This window comes from Carcharhinus amblyrhynchos, chromosome 2, assembly GCF_965287045.1.
Source record: "Carcharhinus amblyrhynchos chromosome 2, sCarAmb.v2.hapA, whole genome shotgun sequence".
Lineage (NCBI taxonomy): Eukaryota > Metazoa > Chordata > Chondrichthyes > Carcharhiniformes > Carcharhinidae > Carcharhinus > Carcharhinus amblyrhynchos.
In genome coordinates, this window is record NC_137325.1 from 58,695,479 (window position 1) to 58,714,424 (window position 18,946).

The 18,946-nt window shown below is 39.4% G+C and overlaps 1 protein-coding gene across 3 annotated transcripts in view; it reads left to right on the forward strand.

The window, feature by feature from the left end:
* Nucleotides 1-18,946, forward strand: part of LOC145354789 (sodium bicarbonate cotransporter 3-like) — a 174,517-nt gene that overhangs the window by 104,218 nt on the left and 51,353 nt on the right. For all 3 annotated transcript variants that reach the window (XM_080206274.1, XM_080206292.1, XM_080206283.1), the window contains 6 exons: nucleotides 3,643-3,800; nucleotides 5,745-5,832; nucleotides 6,377-6,523; nucleotides 8,201-8,307; nucleotides 13,024-13,198; nucleotides 17,146-17,279. In XM_080206274.1, the coding sequence (XP_080062400.1) occupies nucleotides 3,643-3,800; nucleotides 5,745-5,832; nucleotides 6,377-6,523; nucleotides 8,201-8,307; nucleotides 13,024-13,198; nucleotides 17,146-17,279 (809 nt within the window). The remainder of the gene's footprint in view (nucleotides 1-3,642; nucleotides 3,801-5,744; nucleotides 5,833-6,376; nucleotides 6,524-8,200; nucleotides 8,308-13,023; nucleotides 13,199-17,145; nucleotides 17,280-18,946) is intronic.

Here is an 18,946-nt window from a genome sequence, read left to right on the forward strand (position 1 = left end):
GTGGATAGCAGGACACTAAGAAGTTTTGTGAAACCTAGGAGCTTTGGCATGTTTGTCCACAGATCTCTGAAGGCAGAAGATCATGTTAGTAGGGTGGTGAAAAAGACATGTGGGACGCTTGCCTTCATCAACCGAGACACAGGTCACAAAAGCAGAGAAGTCAAGTGGAGTTGTGTAGAACTTTGGTGAGGCCACAGCTAGAGTACTATGTGCAGTTCTGGTTGTCAGTTTGTAGGAAGGATGTGATTGCACCGGAGGGGTTGCAAAGGAAATTCATCAGGATGCTGCCTAGGATGGAACATAAGTTATGAAGAGATGTTGGGTAAGCTTAGATTGTTTTTGGAGCTGAGAAGACTGAGGGATGACCTGTTCGAAATGTACAAGATTGAGGACATGGGCAGATAGGGTAAGGAACAGCTGTCTGACCCCTTAGTTGAGGGGTCAGTCACAAGGTGACATAGTTCAAGGTGAGGGGCAGGCAGGTTAGGGGGTTTGTAAAGAAAAACATTTTTGCCCGGGGGGTGGTGACAGTCTGGAGTGTGCTGCCTGGGAGAGTGGTGGAGGTGAGCTGCTTCACGTACTTTAAAAAGTATCTGGATGGGCACTTGACATAACATTCAGGGCTATGGGCCAAGTGCCAGTAAATGGGATCAGATGGGAGTTCAGATGTTTCTCGCATGTCAGTGCAGAATTGATGGAAGAGCCTCCTCAGCACTATGTGTATGATTCAATGAAAGCCCTTTTAAGGAAGAAGAATGTGGTCTAATATGTGAAGAGGCGCATAATGTGAGTGCTTGTGCATATTTTTAAAATAACAAGGCTCATCTTTGAAAACAGTTTGGAAATGTTCCTCAATTTACCTATCAAGCAGAACTGAACTGATATAATTGAACTGTAAATTTAATTAATATAATTTAGCTTTTAATTAATCATTTGTTCTAAAGGGACACCCAGTAACACACAGATGCTCCACACCAGCACAATAATACATTATACATTGTAATGTACAATACTCATAAATTTACAGCACCATGGGAAATATTGTTTGCGTCTTTTTTATTTCTTTGACTCCAGTTCCAGCACATTTGTTTGCAACTTGGGTCACGACCAAATAACGGCTGCAATTCTCCTATTCCGTTGCGCTAACATTTTAGTGGAGTGGGCTGGGAGATTTTCGCATTAGTTAATTTGCAGGGCTCGCAGCATCCCCCCCCCCCCCCCCCCCGCCCCCCCATGTGTGTGTGTGTGCGCGCGCGCGCGCGCGCGCACACACACACACACACACACACACACACACACACACACACACACACACACACAAACACCCCCGCCCCGGAGTGGTTCACTTCAGCAAGGTTTAGAGTTGCTCCTCCCTAATGGGGAACTAGCGACCTGACACCACTAGAGTGAAGTGGTAGGGGGCATCATGGCTGTCCTTAAGGTTGGGTGGTGAGTGGTTCCCCCTGGGCATTAACACTGGCAGTGCCAGCCTGTGCCTCCTGACACTGCCCAAGGGGCAAAATGCCAATACCCAGGGAGTACCTTGGCACTGTCCATTGGGATGGGGTCTACTGGACAGTGCCCCATTGGGAGACTTGACTTGATTAATTGGCATATGGGGGTTAGAGCCTGATGGGGTGATTGGGTGGGTTGCGAGGGGCATTGCGCTGCCACTCTGCATCGGGATTAGTGGGGGAAGGAGGGAAGGTGGTTGGGGTGGGTCAGGATTGTGGGTGGGGGGGAGAGGTGGGATTAGGGCTGGCCCAGGAATAGTCGGGGGGCCAGCGATTCAGCTGTGTTGGGGGGGGGTGGTGAAAAGGCAGCAATTGGAAGGCATGTGTAGAAGCAGGGCGACTACACATACGCTGATCTTGGCACTGATAGATTGGCATATGCGCAGTAACCTGCTCAGCACGCTGATTTCAGCCTCTTCAGTGGGGATAGCCCCCACCCCCTAATTTCCAAAGATATTCATGCTAGTGGCCAGGGAGATTCTTCTCTGAACTCCTACTGAAAATACCAGCGTGAATTATACCAATTTTCATGCAATTTTTTTTGGGAGAATCCCAACCAACAGGTGTCATAAATATTGGGAAATAAGGCACATCAGAGCACATGGTAGTATCAAGAAATCTGCCCTCTTTATTAATGATAGAAAAATTCAGACGGTTCATTTTAACAGCATTTGCTAAGATAAAAATAATGAAATTCTCTGTGAAATGCCATAGTTCACATTGGTTTTGGATCATGCCAGTCAGGTTTGGATAATGCAAGTGAGATTTTAAAATTTTTTCATTCAATAAATTTGAGAAAGGGAAAATGTGAAAATTTTAGTCTCTGTCTTTCAAATGTTAACTGATGTTTGAGATTTTTAAAGAAGTGCATGTGAAATAACATGCAGCAACTTGTTGAGATACTTTTCATTAATTAGGTGAATAGAATTCCTATAAATTTAAATGTATTCACAAAATATAGACTATGCAGATACTTTTTTTTTCTCTACTATAGCACATTTGGAAGATTTGGACAATGCTTGTTTCTTTGGGTCATTCTTAACGGCGAATGAAATTAATGGTTTAGGATTACAAGCCAAAAATATGTTATGCCTTGACGTAAAATTGTTAAGTTAGTTATGGGAATAATGTTTACTTCATCATTATGTTATATTACTTTTCTCAGAGTTGGCTCAAAATTTCATATTTAATTTTTAAAACTTTTTGAACTGTAGTTAGTTCATGTGAATTATTTGGGTTATAGTTTGAAAGCAGGTATATTTGTGCCTGCATCTCTATTATGACTTTTTTCTTGTTTTCCCCTTTTTGCTTTTCCTCGTTGACCTCGTTTTTTTAAAAAATGTGCTTTCCTTGACTCCTGGTTGGACTGGAGTCTGAGTCCTGGCACTGTAGTTGTGTCACGCTTGGTATGAGACTCAAGAGGTCGACAGTAAGTTTTTAGTCCTTTGACTTCTGATGTACTCCTGTTGTGTACATTGTTTTATTTTGTGTGTGTTTTAATGGTATTAGCCAGTGTTGAATCTTTAGTTTTATGTGGTGATGGTTATACAGGAGCATGATTATATATGCAGCAGTTGTTAGTTTAACTGTGTTCAATTAACATGAATTTTATTGAAAATTGGATTTGTAGCAGTCAACATATTTGTTGTCTTGGATATTTGGAAGTTAAATGTCATGTAATACTAATTTCTTTAAATATGTTTCCCCTTCATATAAAATTGTACCTTAAAGTGGATTAAGGCAAATGTTAAATTTTACCTGTTCAAATTTCAAGAACTGATTTTATCTTTAAATAATGTATCACAGTCTTGAGCCCCTAACATGCCCAATGTTAGGGTCAGACTCCCAATTCTCACGCTTCAAGATTTTACATTGAATTAAAGTTAAATCAGCACTTTGCTTCTATATGCAGTGTCAATTGCGATGAAAATTCATTTCCAGAAGGCAAAGGATTAGTATACCTGTCTGAATTGATTGTGCACTACAAAAGCATACAAATTCAAATTAACTTAGATTAGAATTATTACTGATCCCTTTCTCGTGTTGGAGGAAGTAATTAGTTTTTCATTGTGTTACTAAATTATTTTTGAGCTGCTTACATTCTTGTCCCATCCTATCTTCATTGTAGGTGGACATGAACTTCATGAGGAAGATTCCACCTGGTGCTGAGGCTTCCAATGTCTTAGTGGGAGAGGTGAACTTCCTTGAAAGACCCATCATAGCCTTTGTCCGTCTGTCTCCTGCTATTCTTCTTACAGGACTTACAGAAGTTCCTATTCCAACCAGGTGAAACTGACATTAAAGACTATTTTTATTTATCAGAAGTATACTAAAGCTGTGATTTGCTCCATTTTTGCAATATAAAATACTTCTGCAGTTGTTCACTCTCTAGAAATGAAACACTAATTGTGCATGCTTTTTTGTTATTCATGGATTGCAAGTGTTGCTGTCAAGATAAATATTTGTTGCTCATCTCTAATGAAGAGAATGGTGGTGATGAACCTGCTTCTGGGATTATTCCATGAAATGCCTTTTTGGTACCATGACAGTCTGCTGAACTCAATTCTCTGTTCTTGCCAGTAGAGATGATGCCAAGGAAAATAAAATTAAAATTGATAAAATTAGAAAGCTAAATATCTGGTCCAGATGGAAAACTAATTAAAGATATGGAAGGAAATTTGTACATGGCAGCTGAATTGTTGTTGAAGAACATGATTACTTCTGAATGGAATAAATCCAGCCTAGTTCTTTAAATGGGCATAGTATATTAATATAGGCAGTATATTAATGGTACCTTCGAACATACGTATCTTTGAGCCTTAAACTTGCACCTTTCATCGCAGCAGTCCTGTGATGCAAATTATGTTTCCAGAAGGCCATCATCAATCAATGCCTTGAATCACGTAGATTGGGACTGTAATTTTGCTACAAAATGTATTGTAATAGTCATCAACATGCTACTGTTTGTTTAGGTAGAATAGTGTCAGTTTTCACTGTACACTAATGACATTGAACTTCCCAGCTCCCTTGAGCTCTCCACTGTCTCTGTTGTCTGGTAGCTTTCCCAATATTAAGCCTTAGATAAGCTGCATATTTCCATTGTTGGGAAGGCTGAAGCCATTGTCTTTGGATTGTGCAATTGATCGTGTAGTCTCATCATGAATTGCAACACTCATCCAGTCCATCAGCAAAGGCTGAAATAGACGTCCTGCAGACTCTGTGTCCTATTTAACTATGAACTGAACTTCAAGCGCAAGTCATTCATGTCAAAGTTATTTGTGTTGAATAACAACATGAATAACTTTGTCATAATTCTGCTTCCTGTCATGCCTGATGTTGTCTATCTCTAGCACTGCCACAATCTGACTGCTGAAGTTCTTTTCCATTTTTTTGCCACCTCCAGATTTGACTATTGCACTGCTCTGACCAAGCATTCCAAGCTCCACTCTCTGTAAAGTTCAGCTCATCCAAAACTTTGCTGCCTATGTCTTATCCCACTCACTAATTGCAACTGTAATTAATGTAAAGTTAGTAGCTTTGTTCAAATGTAATTGACTGGGCTTTTATTTGCTCAAAGCAGTCATTATGCACAACTTGTGTGATCCAAATGTTAGTTACGACTTGTTAATCAAGGCTGGATATTATTTATGTATCCGCGTAGGCTGACATGGGCTACTTGGTTATTGGTGAAGTTGTGAATGGAGTTGAACGCTGGAATTATCAGCCCCAATTTTTCACTTAATGAGAGGGCAAGATCATTGGAACAACTAAAGTTGATTTGGTGGAGAACCTGCAATGATGACTAACCTCTAAAAATCACAACCATCCTCATTTGTGTCAAGAATGTCTCTAGAAATGATAGGAATTCCACCAACAACACTGCTTCGTCATTTACATATATTTTTGGACTATATGTTTTTCATTTGCTGCATATCAGCTATTTGGTTCACTTAATTAGTATTTTTGCCACTGTTTGCAAAATGTGTTATGCATAAAATAGATATTATGGGTGATTCAGCTTTAGCCTGAAAGTGCAGTAGCATTCTATTGATCCAAAAAGATACATCTTGCGACATATCTGCATTGTGGTGTTAGCATATACATGAAAAATGATTCTATTCTTGGTGTTGAATACTAATTGCTAACTGCTAACAAATTATTTGATTACTTTTCTGGGCATTACCCTAAATGTTGTGTTTTATTTTCTAATGTACATTTCCTTCTGTTTAGATTTTTGTTTCTTATGTTGGGACCATCTGGTAAAGCACAGCAATACCATGAAATTGGTAGATCAATTGCTACCCTAATGACAGATGAGGCAAGTTGATTTTTTTCTTGATGTGATTAATAGAGAATGATATCTGAGTCCTGTAAGAAGTCTCACAACGCCAGGTTAAAGTCCAACAGGTTTATTTGGCAGCACTGTGTTTGGCAGTATTTATTTATTTGGCAGTATTGTGCTTACCCCAGTCCAATGCTGGCATCTCCACATCTGAGTCCTGTACAGGGCTGTAATTGATTTTGGATCAAAAATTGTGAAGTTGAGTTCCCTCACTTGATTACTCTTGATCTAAATTAGCCTTCAATCTATGAAATATTTTTAGAAACTCTCACTTATTAGATCTGTTAATTTAGAGAATTTTAGTAAATTTTATTGGAAATAATCTGATTTATACTTACTGTCTGTCAGTGTTCTAGAGCCAAGTGAGTCTTACGAAACACAAGTTAACTTTCAAAAACTTCAATTGTTGTAAATCACTGGGACTAATTTTTAAACTGCAGTTGTTGTAAGAGAGCACTTTCTTGCTGGATTCTTTGTTAAAGCAGGAGTGGCTAATAAATATGTTTGTGTGTACATTAAGGTTTTCCATGACGTTGCTTACAAAGCAAAAGATCGTACAGACCTGCTGGCAGGAATAGATGAATTTTTAGATCAAGTTACTGTTCTCCCACCAGGAGAGTGGGATCCTTCGATACGAATTGAACCGCCAAAAAATGTTCCTTCACAGGTAAGAATTTGCTTTGCAACCTAATAGAATTTCATTTTTAACACAATACTTTTGAAAACTTTAAATTTAAACTAAAATGTGTTCTTAAGTTACTTTTAAGTGTGTAAATGCACTAGTCAGATGTTAGAACTTCAGTTGTGTTTTCTGTTATACAATGATTTGTTTACGAGTTAATGTAAAGATAATCCTAGGTGTTCCCTGAACGCAGGGTTGGACAACAGACTAAACAGATGCTAAGTAAAGTAAAATGCAAATGCTCAATTCAGAATGAGAGCAGAGAATGCTAGAAGTATTCAATAGGTCAGTCAGCGTGTGTGAAGTGGAAAGGCCTGTTGTACTGTTTTGGATATATACCCTTTAATCGGGTGCTGTCATATTAGAGATACGTAACAAAACCTTTTCAGTGCCAACAGATGTGTTATTTTCAGGAAGGTTGAAATCTTGATCAATTCTGAATTAGATGAACTTGATTAGAATGGTATTGGTAGCACTGCAATTTGCCTCAGTGTGCTCCCGAGCAAAAAGTTTAACCGGTACTCTTAGTTTCTGATAGCAATCAGTGACTCCTGCAGGAAAGGCTATCTGGCGAGTAAGAGACTGGGCTTAGTTGTAATCTCCCCGATCATAAAATGTTCTGCTATTCTTCATCTTCACACCTGAAGAACAAACATTTGGTCATATGTGTATATAAATTTGAGGTGTGGTCCCTCCCTCTACTTCTTCCATCTAAAATGATACATTTTAGTTAATTTTTCCACAGTTGACAATTTATAAGAAGACAAATTAATTTACATTCATCCATATTGAACAACAACAACAGTTTCAGAAGTAACACAAGCAGTCTGTATACCCATCAAAAATACTTTCTTCTATTTTGTTTTTATTGCCACTATTTTCCTTGGTTTTTCTCAACCATCTGTTTAGGGGCTATTCTTACAATATTTTGGGGACTGTTAACATTTAAGGAAGAAATCTAAACACCTAGCAATTAACAGAACTAAACTGCAAAATTTCCTGTTTTGAAATAAAAATGAACTTTACATCAAAAAGGATTGAAGAAGGTATGCACTGTTACCTCAACACTATAACTTAAAAAAACCTTGTGCTATAAACTCAGTTTGATTTTATGCTCTCCCCACTCTCCCATTAGCTTCTGGCTCCAATTTTCCTTTAAAGATGTCACCATTGTGAACTCTTCAGCTCCTTGTCTTGCCTTTGGACATACATGAACTGATTTTTGCCAGTCTTTTCCCACAGCTTCTGTACAACTTTTTTCCAAGCTAACTCTTCAAGCTGATTGCTTTCTGCCTCCAGGGTAATCATGTGTTATTGTTGAATAATCTCATTTTAATTGTGATATTTTAATTGGTCTACTTTCTTCAGTTCATTGCATTTGGTCACTAGAATGTACCCAATCGCAGTGCAAGTTAACCTCCTTCTAGTTCATGATTCATGGACAGTTACAAACACTAGATTGTAGATTTTTTTTCTACTGATTCTAAGCTAGAGAAAATCTTCCAGCAGCTTTTCCCTCACAAACCCAAACTGAACTGCTTTTGTGACTGGCAAATTTATTTTAGTAAATGGTTTTTAATTATCAGACTAGAAGATATTCAGTGAATCTTTGAGTGAGGATTATTTGTGAAATAATCATATTTTTTCATCTATCTGGTAAAGGAAAAACGGAAGTGTCCTCCTCCTCTTCCAAATGGTCCAACAATTACCAATGGAACCACAAATCATGAAGAGCATCACACAGGGCCAGAACTTGAGCGCACTGGAAGGTTTGTTTTACATATTGCTACAGAGGTATTTTTTCTTGTGAAATTAATCAACATGATTGCACAATGTCTGCTGGAGGGCAGAATTGAAAATCAGTTCTGGCAACTTTGAAGCCTTTTTTGTGTTTTATGTCTTGAACATCTGTGGCACATGTCAACTTTTTTGAGTTTTGGGAAAATAGGAAAGATAAGATCTTGCAAATTTAGTCTAAAAGGAAGAATAATCATATTCGTGTTTCCTGTTCCATGTGCTTCCTAGTCCAGTTACTGCTTTCCAACTGTCCTTTCAAAAATATTAAGTTGAAGGTAAAAAATGTTTGTTGTACAGACAATCCTTGGATCTACAACACAGTTGGTTCCTGGAAACTGCATCGTAAGTTGGAACACATTTCCCTATAGGAACAACGTTAAAAATGGGGGATTGGTTCCATCAAGGGACAAGGAAGCATTTTCACCAACAAATTGTACCCTTATTTCCTGCGGGTTTTAGACATTCATCCTGATTAAATCAGTGGGTCACAGAAGCCATTTTCCATGGCTGATAGAGCAAAAACCTCAGATGATGGGTGTGAAAGTTCCCAGTGTAATGAATGGGAGATCAGCCAGCAGAACAAGGTAGAATTTTTACTGTCAGTAAAAATTTGGTCAGTAGAACATACATAAGCATAGTGCATGAAAATCTCCTTTTTCTAACTTCTAGTTTATGACCTCATGTGCAGTTACAGACACTAGCCTAGGTTGTTACTGCTTTACAGTTTGAGGCAGATTGTTGCACTAATGGGTCACCCAAATGACATTTGACATTTAGGAGGAGGAAAAAAAATACAGCAGAATGGCAAGAACAGTGTAGCAAGAGTGAAATTGAAGAGAACTTGTGTAACACTTTTACGAATTCATAGAGGAAAGATGGGGTTTATGACCTGGGAGGAGTTGTCCTGATCAAGGTACATTTGATTACGTGAACCAGACAAAATTCCCAAAGGGCGTCTCAAAAATTGGCGAGTTTTCTTTCACTTACCATATTCATATGACCACTTCGACCTCCGCTATTTCTATTCTATATTAGCCAACTTCCTTCAAATTGAATTCCGTTAGTGTGTCCAAACTCCAAGTGCTTCAGTGGCTGAATTATTGTTCTATGCTTACACCACACGTTTCAGTGAGGCTTTGGCTATCTTTTTCCTTTATTAAATAATTGTAGAATTATTATGCGTAGAGAGGCCTTTGACCCATTGTGTCAGTGCCAGCTCTCTGCCAGAGCACTTCAGTTAGTCCCACTATCCTTCTTCCTTGTAGTCTTGAAAATCTTTCCTCTTCAGATAATTTTGAAAATCGCAATTAAATCGGCCACTCCTATACTTTCAGACAGATTCCAGATCCAAACCACGCACTGCATTACAAAATATTTTACTCTTGTTGTCATTGTTTCTTTTGACAATCACTTTAAATTGTAATGGTTCTTGCCTGGTTCCTGACCTTTCTGCTAATGGAAAAAGCTTTTTCCTATCCAGTCTGCCAAGACCTGTTGTGATTTTGAACACCTCCATCATATGTCCTGACAACCTTTTCTCGGCCTCAGATTCTCCATTTTATATAAGTCTTGTCTCTGGAATCATTTCACAAATCTTCTCTGTGCTCTCTACAATGCTTTCACATCCTTCCTGCAGTATGGTGCATAGATTTGGATAGTATTCCAGTTGAGGCCAGATTAGTGTTTTATAATGCAAGAGCAGGTTGAAGTCTGAGGGATAATCTCTTAACTTCACTCTATCAACGTTGTCTGTTTTAACATTGAAGGTAAGTACTCTTCTAAATGCCCCTGCCTTGTTATACCAAATTCCCAAATGTGCTGTCCACAACACCCTCAGTGACGATTCACTAATTTTTCTTGAAAAGCTAAACCAGCAAACACTACTTCATTTAACCTGTGGTCTTTGTAGGATGTTCTTGGCTTTGCCATTTCTTCTGATTTTTTTAACTATACGCAATCTGAATCCATTCAAGCTTCAATGTTATTCCTACGTTTATGCTAGGTCTTTCAGTACCTTTCTTGCACTTCTATACAGGATGTCAGAAAAGCTAGCGGTCTGAGAGCTAATCTGTCTCTCAACTTCACTCCATAACAACATTTCTTGTCTATTCTAAAATTAAGGTAAGGATTCTTGTACATGTTCCTTACTTTGTCGATGATCCAAATATGCTGTCCACAAGCTCTGTTTTCCTCCACCTGTGTCAAAAATGAGAATCATTGCATGGTCTCCTCGTGCTTTTTTTCCAGATCTATGGAACTCCTTATTTCTTTCACTCCTACAAACTTAATGTGTTTGAAAGCCAAGTTTCCAGCATTTAATCATTACTTCATGATTTATTGCATGCCATCTATTTTATTCTCTGCTGGTGGTGATATCATCTTCTAGGTACTCTTTTACCTTGGTTTGTGAATTTAAAACCAAACGTTAGTGTTGATTTTGTGGTGTATCAGAACGCACACATTTTGTGACTTCAATTTCAAAGAAACCTTTTTGTCAGTAGTACTATTACAGAGTTTATGCAAGAAAATGCAGATTTCTGTATATGCAGACTTTATGATCAAAGGGGAAGATTTAAACAAGTTTGACGAATCATAAAATTTGCTTTTAAGTTGGCAGTGCTGCTAATTTGCAAAGTAATGACATGATGTGGGCGATTCTCCCAAAAAACTCAAGTGCCAGATTTGTGTAAAAACTGGAGTAAATCCCACTGTTTTTTTCAATGGGAGTTTCAAAATGAATCTCCCACACTCTGTGCGCAGCAGAGTACACTGGCGTGAATTAGTCCAAAAAGCTGAGGTGGAGGGTGCTGGAGAGTGGACCACTGCGCACACACCAATCTGTCACTGCCGTGATCAGCACATATGCAGTGGCCTCTGCCTGCCAGCCTCCTGACGATCAGCCCTGATCATTGGCCTCCCTACCTCTGTCATTCAGCCCAAAGTGCAGAGTGGCAATGGGACCTCACTTCCCACAGATCACACGCCTATCAGGCAGGGCCAAGAAGTCCCCTGGGCATTGGCACTGTGCCTTGGGCAGTGCCAGGGGGCCCAGGCTGGCATTGCCAAGGCACCTCCCACCCACCCCATGCCTGACCCTTGCGGGGGGCCTTGTTCCCACCCCCACCCCCACCCTTCACTCCTGTGGGGTCAGGCCACCAGCTCTCCATGTGGGGAGTTGTACTAAACCCTGCTGAAATACTCTTGGTGAGGGAGAGGCTAGCAGGTCCAGAGATTTCAGGCCTGCTAATGGAATTTAATTTATTTTAAAATGAGGACATGCATACATTATGCAGCCCTGCGCCGATTTCCAGCTGCTGAAGCTGACGGCGCTTGAAATCCCACTGCCAGAGCTGCGAGAGGCTGTGGTGTGCAGCGGGGAGCCCGCAAAACACCCTCCGCTAGAGTGTCGTGGCCCACTGCACTACAAAAGCAGAGCAGCGGGCTGGAGAATCGCCACCGATATTTATAAGGAACTACAAAGATAATAAATTTTCTATCAAAAAAAAGTAGATTTTTATGTGCCTACTTCAAAAGTTAATTTTAAGTCATTTCGTGTTCATCTTTGTCGTCTTTGAAAAGACTGGTAGCTGATGGTTCCTTTTATCGTGTTTGAGTTTTGTGAAGAACATCAGAGGTTGGATTACTTATTCATTTTCCTTCCCTAGTTTTCTGTATTTTACCTCACCCAACAGTTGTTAAAATACTTACCTTCAAAACATTTTTAAATATCAGGTAAGTTTAGCTGCAGTTCAGGATTCATTGTGCATTCATGTTTTCTAAACTAAAAATATGTAAATGTTGGTAACACATGAGCTTACCTTATAAAACAATTTGGAAATAATAGTAAAGTTTCAAATATTTGTACAACGTATAATGCTACGTGATTAAATATTTCCTCTGATCTACTACCCAAAACTATGGCGCTTTGTTCCTCTGTCTGTACGGCAGGCAGATGATTTTTTTTCTTTTTTTCATGGGATGTGGGATCTGGCAAGGCCAGTATTTGTTGCCCATACCTAATTGCCCTTGAACTGAGTTGACTTGCTAGCCATTTCAGAGGGCAGTTAAGAGTCAACCACATTGCTGTGGATCTAGGGGTTAGACTAGGTAAGGATGGCATATTTCCTTCCCAAAAGGCAAGACAGATTTTTTTTTAACAAAAATCAGCAATGGTTTCATGATCATTATGAGACTATTAATTTCAAATTTTTATTGAATTCATATTTCACCATCTGCCATGGTGGGATTTGAGCCTGGGTCCTCAGTGCGTTACCTTGAGCCTCTGGGCTACTAGTCCAGCGAAAATATCACTGTGTGCCACCATCTCCTTGAAGTACATGCAGCATCTCTGCTGTTCAAGGTGGAAATGAAATGGTTATGCCAAATAAGAAAGTTGCTGTATCTGTTACACCACAGCTATCGTATGTTAAACAGTGGCATTTGAATTTTGTATTTGTCTATAATTTTGAAATTCATTATTCAGAAAATGATTGCATACAATCTGATTTAACCTTAATGTCAGATTATTTGCTAACTTTCCATAAAAGGAGATATGACTGTTTATATTATCCTATAATTTTTGACCCAGCTGGGTAGAATTGAACATGTTGTACCTCTATCTTCAGTTCACATTTAAGATAAAATGCTGGATTCAGAAGTTTTGTGAAAACTATTAAATTATCCCACAGGATATTTGGTGGCTTAATCCGTGACATCAAAAGAAAATCACCGTTCTACTTGAGTGACTTCAAAGATGCATTTAGTCTGCAGTGTTTGGCATCCATTCTTTTCCTTTATTGTGCCTGCATGTCTCCTGTCATCACATTTGGAGGGTTATTGGGTGAAGCTACAGAAAACAATATAGTAAGTATCCAAGACATTATACTTGTGATTTTTACAATGTTTCATGCAGTGTTTGCTCTGCAAAACTGAATTCCACCAGAGGTACCATTTTCTCAATAGTTTATTCATTTATTACTGATCTTCTGGAATATAAAATACAAGGAGTGATTTGATTGAACTTTTTTTTAGGATTTTGAAAAAAGTTAGTTATTGAGCAGCTTGTGATGGTGGAGTCTGAGATATGGGAATATAACTAAAAGCCAGACCATTTAGCAGAGAAGTTTGGAAATACTCATTCAGGCAAAAGCCAGTGGAAGGGTGGAATGCTCTTCCACTAAAAGCCATGGTGCTAACTCAATTTTTGCTAATCAAAGCTATTAAGAGACATGGAGCCAATCTCGATGTCAATTCCACGCTTCTACTTTAGATTAGGAATTTCCTTCACTACAGGACCCAATAGGTGTTAGTTTCTGGGAATTATCAGAAGCCAATATTAAGTTAAGTTTAAGAAAAGTTTATTTATTAATTACAAGCAGGCTTACATTGACATTGCAATTAAGTTACTGTGAAAATCCCGTAGTCGCCACACTCTGGCGTCTGTTCAGATACACTGAGAGAGAATTGCAATGGCCAATGCACCTAATCAGCACGCCTTTGGACTGTGGGAGGAAACCAGAGCACCTGGAGGAAACCCACACAGACATGGGGAGAACGTGCAGACTCTGCATAGTGACCTAAGCCGGGAATCGAACCCATGTCCCTGGCGCTGTGAGGCAACAGTGCAACAATCATGAAACACTTCCACATGGCTGTATTCGAGAGTGCATTTCTTGCTTGGTGTTGTTTTAGGAAAGCAAACTATGGTTTCAAACTAGGTAGAAAGCGCATTTGATAGGCAGGTCTTTCTTGACAAAATCTGCTTTTGAAGAATTTTGACAAAACTAAGGAGTGCTGTCAACAGTGAGAATCATCCCTTGTCTCAGCATTATTGCTGGTTACATTCAGGCAGAAAGCTGCAACCCCTCAGGTGCAAGACAAGATGGTTCCTGAAAGTATTGGTGCCATTCTCAATAGGAACTTTCAGTGGAAGTTTGTATTGTATGGATGAGAATGTGCACTTAGGGTGAGATTCACTGACTCTTTTAATTTATTGGAACAATTTCTACTACATATTGATCTTTATGATAGCATAGTTTACTTTCATTTTTCATTTTTTATTCTTGCCATTCATTTCTCTGCAATTCTTTAATGAGCATACAATGTGCTGAAATGAATTTCCATATGAATAATCGTGAATTGAAAAAAAATTGGAAATAAAAGACCTTGCTTCTGAATTTCCTGTTGGATTCCTTGATAACTACTTTATATTGATGGCCTCTAATTATCCCATGAGTGGAAACATTCTCTTTGTATCCACTATATCATCACAATGTTTCATAATTTTAAAGACCTCAATTAGGCTCTTCTCAGCTTCCTTTTTTCAGCAGAATGGAGACTCAGCCTGCCAATCCTTTCCTGTTGAGTACACCCACACAATCCTGGTACCATGCTTTGAAATTTTCTGTGCATCCTCCCCGGTGGAAAGCGGCTAATGTTACGCCGTTGTTTAAGAAGGGTGCCAGGCAAAAGGCGGGGAATTATAGGCCGGTTAGTTTAACATCTGTTGTAGGTAAAATGTTAGAATCCGTCATCAAGGAGGAAATAGCGAGGCATCTTGAGGGGAATTGCTTGATAGAGCCGACGCAGCACGGTTTCGTTAAGGGGAAGGCGTGTCTGACAAATTTACTGGAGTTCTATGAGGATGTGTCTAGGGTGGTGGATAGAGGAGAGCCGGTGGATGTGGTCTTTCTTGATTTTCAGAAGGCGTTTGACAAGGTACCTCACAAGAGGTTATTGCAGAAGGTCAGGGGACATGGAGTTGGGGGTAGGGTGTTAGCGTGGATAGAGGACTGGTTGTCAAATAGGAGGCAGAGAGTGGGGGTCAATGGGTGCTATTCGGATTGGCGGTTGGTGACTAGTGGAGTGCCTCAGGGGTCGGTGCTGGGGCCTCAGCTATTTACCATTTATATAGATGATCTGGAGGAGGGAACCGAGTGTATGGTGTCGAAATTTGCTGATGACACCAAGATTGGTGGAACGGCAAATTGTGCGGAGGGTGTGGAGAGTCTGCAGAAGGATCTAGATAGGCTGGGCGAGTGGGCCAGGAACTGGCAAATGGAATTTAATGTTGGCAAGTGCGAGGTGGTACACTTTGGTAAGAATAATGGTAGGAAGGATTATTACTTACGTGGAGAAAAACTGCAGCAGGCGACGGTGCAGAGGGACCTCGGGGTCCTTGTGCATGAGTCGCAAAAACCCAGCTTGCAGGTGCAGCAGGTGGTCAGGAAGGCTAATCGGATGCTGGCCTTCATAGCGAGGGGAATTGAATATAAAAGTAGGGAGGTCTTGCTGCGGCTATATAGGGCATTGGTGAGGCCGCAGCTGGAGTACTGTGTGCAGTTTTGGGCGCCGTACTTACGCAAGGATATTTTGGCCTTGGAGGGAGTGCAGAGGAGGTTTACTAGGCTGATGCCGGAGTTGAGGGGGTTGAGCTATGAGGAGAGGCTGAATAAACTAGGCTTGTACTCGTTAGAGTTTAGAAGAATGAGGGGAGATCTCATTGAGACGTATAAGATGATGAATGGGATGGATAGGATAGAGGTGGAGAGACTCTTCCCGCTCAGAAAAGACAGTAGGACTAGGGGGCACAGCCTCAAGATAAAGGGGGGGCGGTTTAGAACGGAGTTGAAGAAGAACTTCTTCACTCAAAGTGTGGTGAATCTCTGGAATTCTCTGCCCGTTGAAGTGGTGGAGGCTACCTTGCTAAATATTTTTAAGAAGCGGGTTGATGGGTTTTTGATAAGAGAGGGGATTAAGGGTTATGGGGAGAGGGCGGGAATGTGGAACTGAGCCACGACAGATCAGCCATGATCTTATTGAATGGCGGGGCAGGCTCGAAGGGCTAGATGGCCTACTCCTGCTCCTAGTTCTTATGTTCCTATATATCCCTTCTATAATATGGCGACAAGAACTATGCGTAGTAACGCATGTTTGCTCTAAAGTCTCAATGTTTCAGTTATTCTTTTAAAAAAGAACTACAAGATCTAGTGCTTTTCTTTTTAATGATTTTGGTACTTCTGGTAACTGTGATTGGTATATTTTTATTCCAAAATTCCTTTGTTCCTCTACATCACCAAAACTTGGACCTTCAATGAGTAACTGACCTCCCTATTATTCCTTTCAAAAATATACCACTTCATATTTGGCTGTGTTGAGCTTCATTGGCTAATTATTTGCCCATTCTACAAGCTTATTAATGACCTCCTCTAATTTGTTGCAGTCGTCCTCAGTTAACTATTGGCCCCACCACAAATTTGGTGTCACCCACAAACTGAGAAATCGTTTTTGATTGCAAAGTCCAAATTGTTAATATAAATTGTGAACAGCATGTATTCCAGCACTGATCATTGTAGAACACCACTCCCCACGTTTGCTCCTCTAAATAACTACCATATATCCCCATTTCGAGTTTCCCTGACCACAACTCCTCCCCACTGTTTCAGACACTTGCCATGGTGAATATCAGAGCCAGTCACTCTGAACTATCTGGTTTATCATCTCACATTGAAAATTCCATGTGCAATGTTATAGAAGAGCATCAATATCTGTGAGTAATATTGAGGAAAATACAAATTGAAGTGAGCATCTTGATTATATGGAAGGCTTGTATTACAATATATGGTATCTTAGAATTTTATGAAAACTCCATATTAATTTGTAATATTTTTGAAACTGATTGCAGGTTACATTACAATTCATAAAACAATTAAGATGTTATTGAAGCAATCCTTAAAATAACTTCCTCCCCCTTTCTACTGCAAAGCTAGAAATGTGTGCAAAAAAAATAATTGATTTGTTTTTTCCCTTAGAGTGCAATAGAATCTCTCTTTGGAGCCTCAATGACAGGAATTGTCTACTCCTTATTTGCTGGACAGCCACTTACAATTTTGGGAAGTACAGGACCTGTATTGGTGTTTGAAAAAATACTATTCAAATTATGCAAGTAAGAATTTTTCCCTTTTTTTTGGTTGCTATTTCTGAGAAGAAAGTATTATTTTGTAAAGTGCATTGCATCCTGCAGCTAGGAGGATAAAATGCAGCTTCAAGAAGGGCAATGTGTGCAGTAGCAGATCAGCTATATGTCAACACTTCCCGTTGACATATAAAATCAATATGTAAACAATTCACCCTTGCTGGTTTGGGTAGCTGTCACAGTTGAATTTACCCTGTACTGTATTAGCACAGTGAGGGATAAGCATGAGATATAAATGAACTCACTCAAAATGGGGGAAAAAGAGGAAGAAGAGCTGAGATTACTCAGCCCTCTTTTGAATGTACTGCATGAAATTGCAAATCCCAAGAGAAAGCTACATCATTAACTTGGTCTTGTCAATGTAATGAATTTTAGTATTAACATAAAAAAAAATTCATTTACCACTTCCGCTTTGAATGAGTTGGTGATTTTTCTCCTGTCCTTTCTAAAAAAAAACTATTCCTGAAATAGGTAAAGTGCTAGTTTGCTTCAATACATAAACAGACAACACCTGTATGATTTTCCCTCTTGTGTCTTTAGATGCCCATTCTTATCTCTCATTTCCCTATTGTTTCTTCCAGTGACATGGAAGAATGGCAATATAGCTGCAAGTTAGGCTGATATATAGCTCGAAGGGGACTTGCAAATGTACCTTCAAGCATGACCAATCCAGTATTGCAGCAATCACAAGCAAGAGATCTTCAAAAAAGTATTTTACCCCTCTTTTCTGCTATGAATCCTTAGGTAGTAAAAGTATTGGTCCTCTTGTGGGCTATACATTTCGTTTTGTAGCAAGATTCTCATGACACCGGAAAAGGGTTGGAATTGCAGGCTTTAAGTGGTGGTAACTGTTTTGGAAGTTTCAGTCATTCATTATCAGCGTGAATTTTACATAGGTGCTTGAAATTTTGGAGATTGGAAGAGAAAAGGGTAGACCTTGGGATTTTTTTGTTCAGGAAGTTGCTTAGCAGGCCAAGATAGTTATTATGCCTTGCATTATTTAGACTGTTGATCCAAACTGCTAATAAAGTCACTACCTTTGCCATAGAATATTCAGTTTTGTAGTTGTATTTTGGGACATTCCGAAGGTATCTACAAAATGTATGATTCATTCTGAAGCTAGTTTTCACTCACATCAGTAGTGGGCAACCTGGGTTCCAGGAGCCATATGTGGCCCACAAGACATTTTGTTGACTGTTACCCATGTGCAGAATTGCCACGTTCTGCAGGTTCCTGATTGCATATTTTTTTCCTACCGGTATGATTGAAGTGATAAATATATAATTCAATGGTAAGTGAAGTGAAGTGCATGCTGATGGCAAGCAACATTGACTGTGTGAACCGTACCCAAAGTGTAAATATTTCTTTTGTTTTTACCATTTAAATTTGATAGTTTTATTAGGATATAAATGATTAAATATTTGTTATAATTCATTATGAAATATTTGGCATATTGATTTTGTGAACAAGCCTGATTTCAATCTGAAATGAAGGAGGGTCACTCATGTATCCAAGTGATAGGTTGCCCATCACTGACCTACATCATTGACACAAATGTCTATGAATTAATTTTTTGCACATTAAAGCCCCTTAGTGAGAGATAGATAAAGCATTTATTCAGCTTGGATTTAACAGCA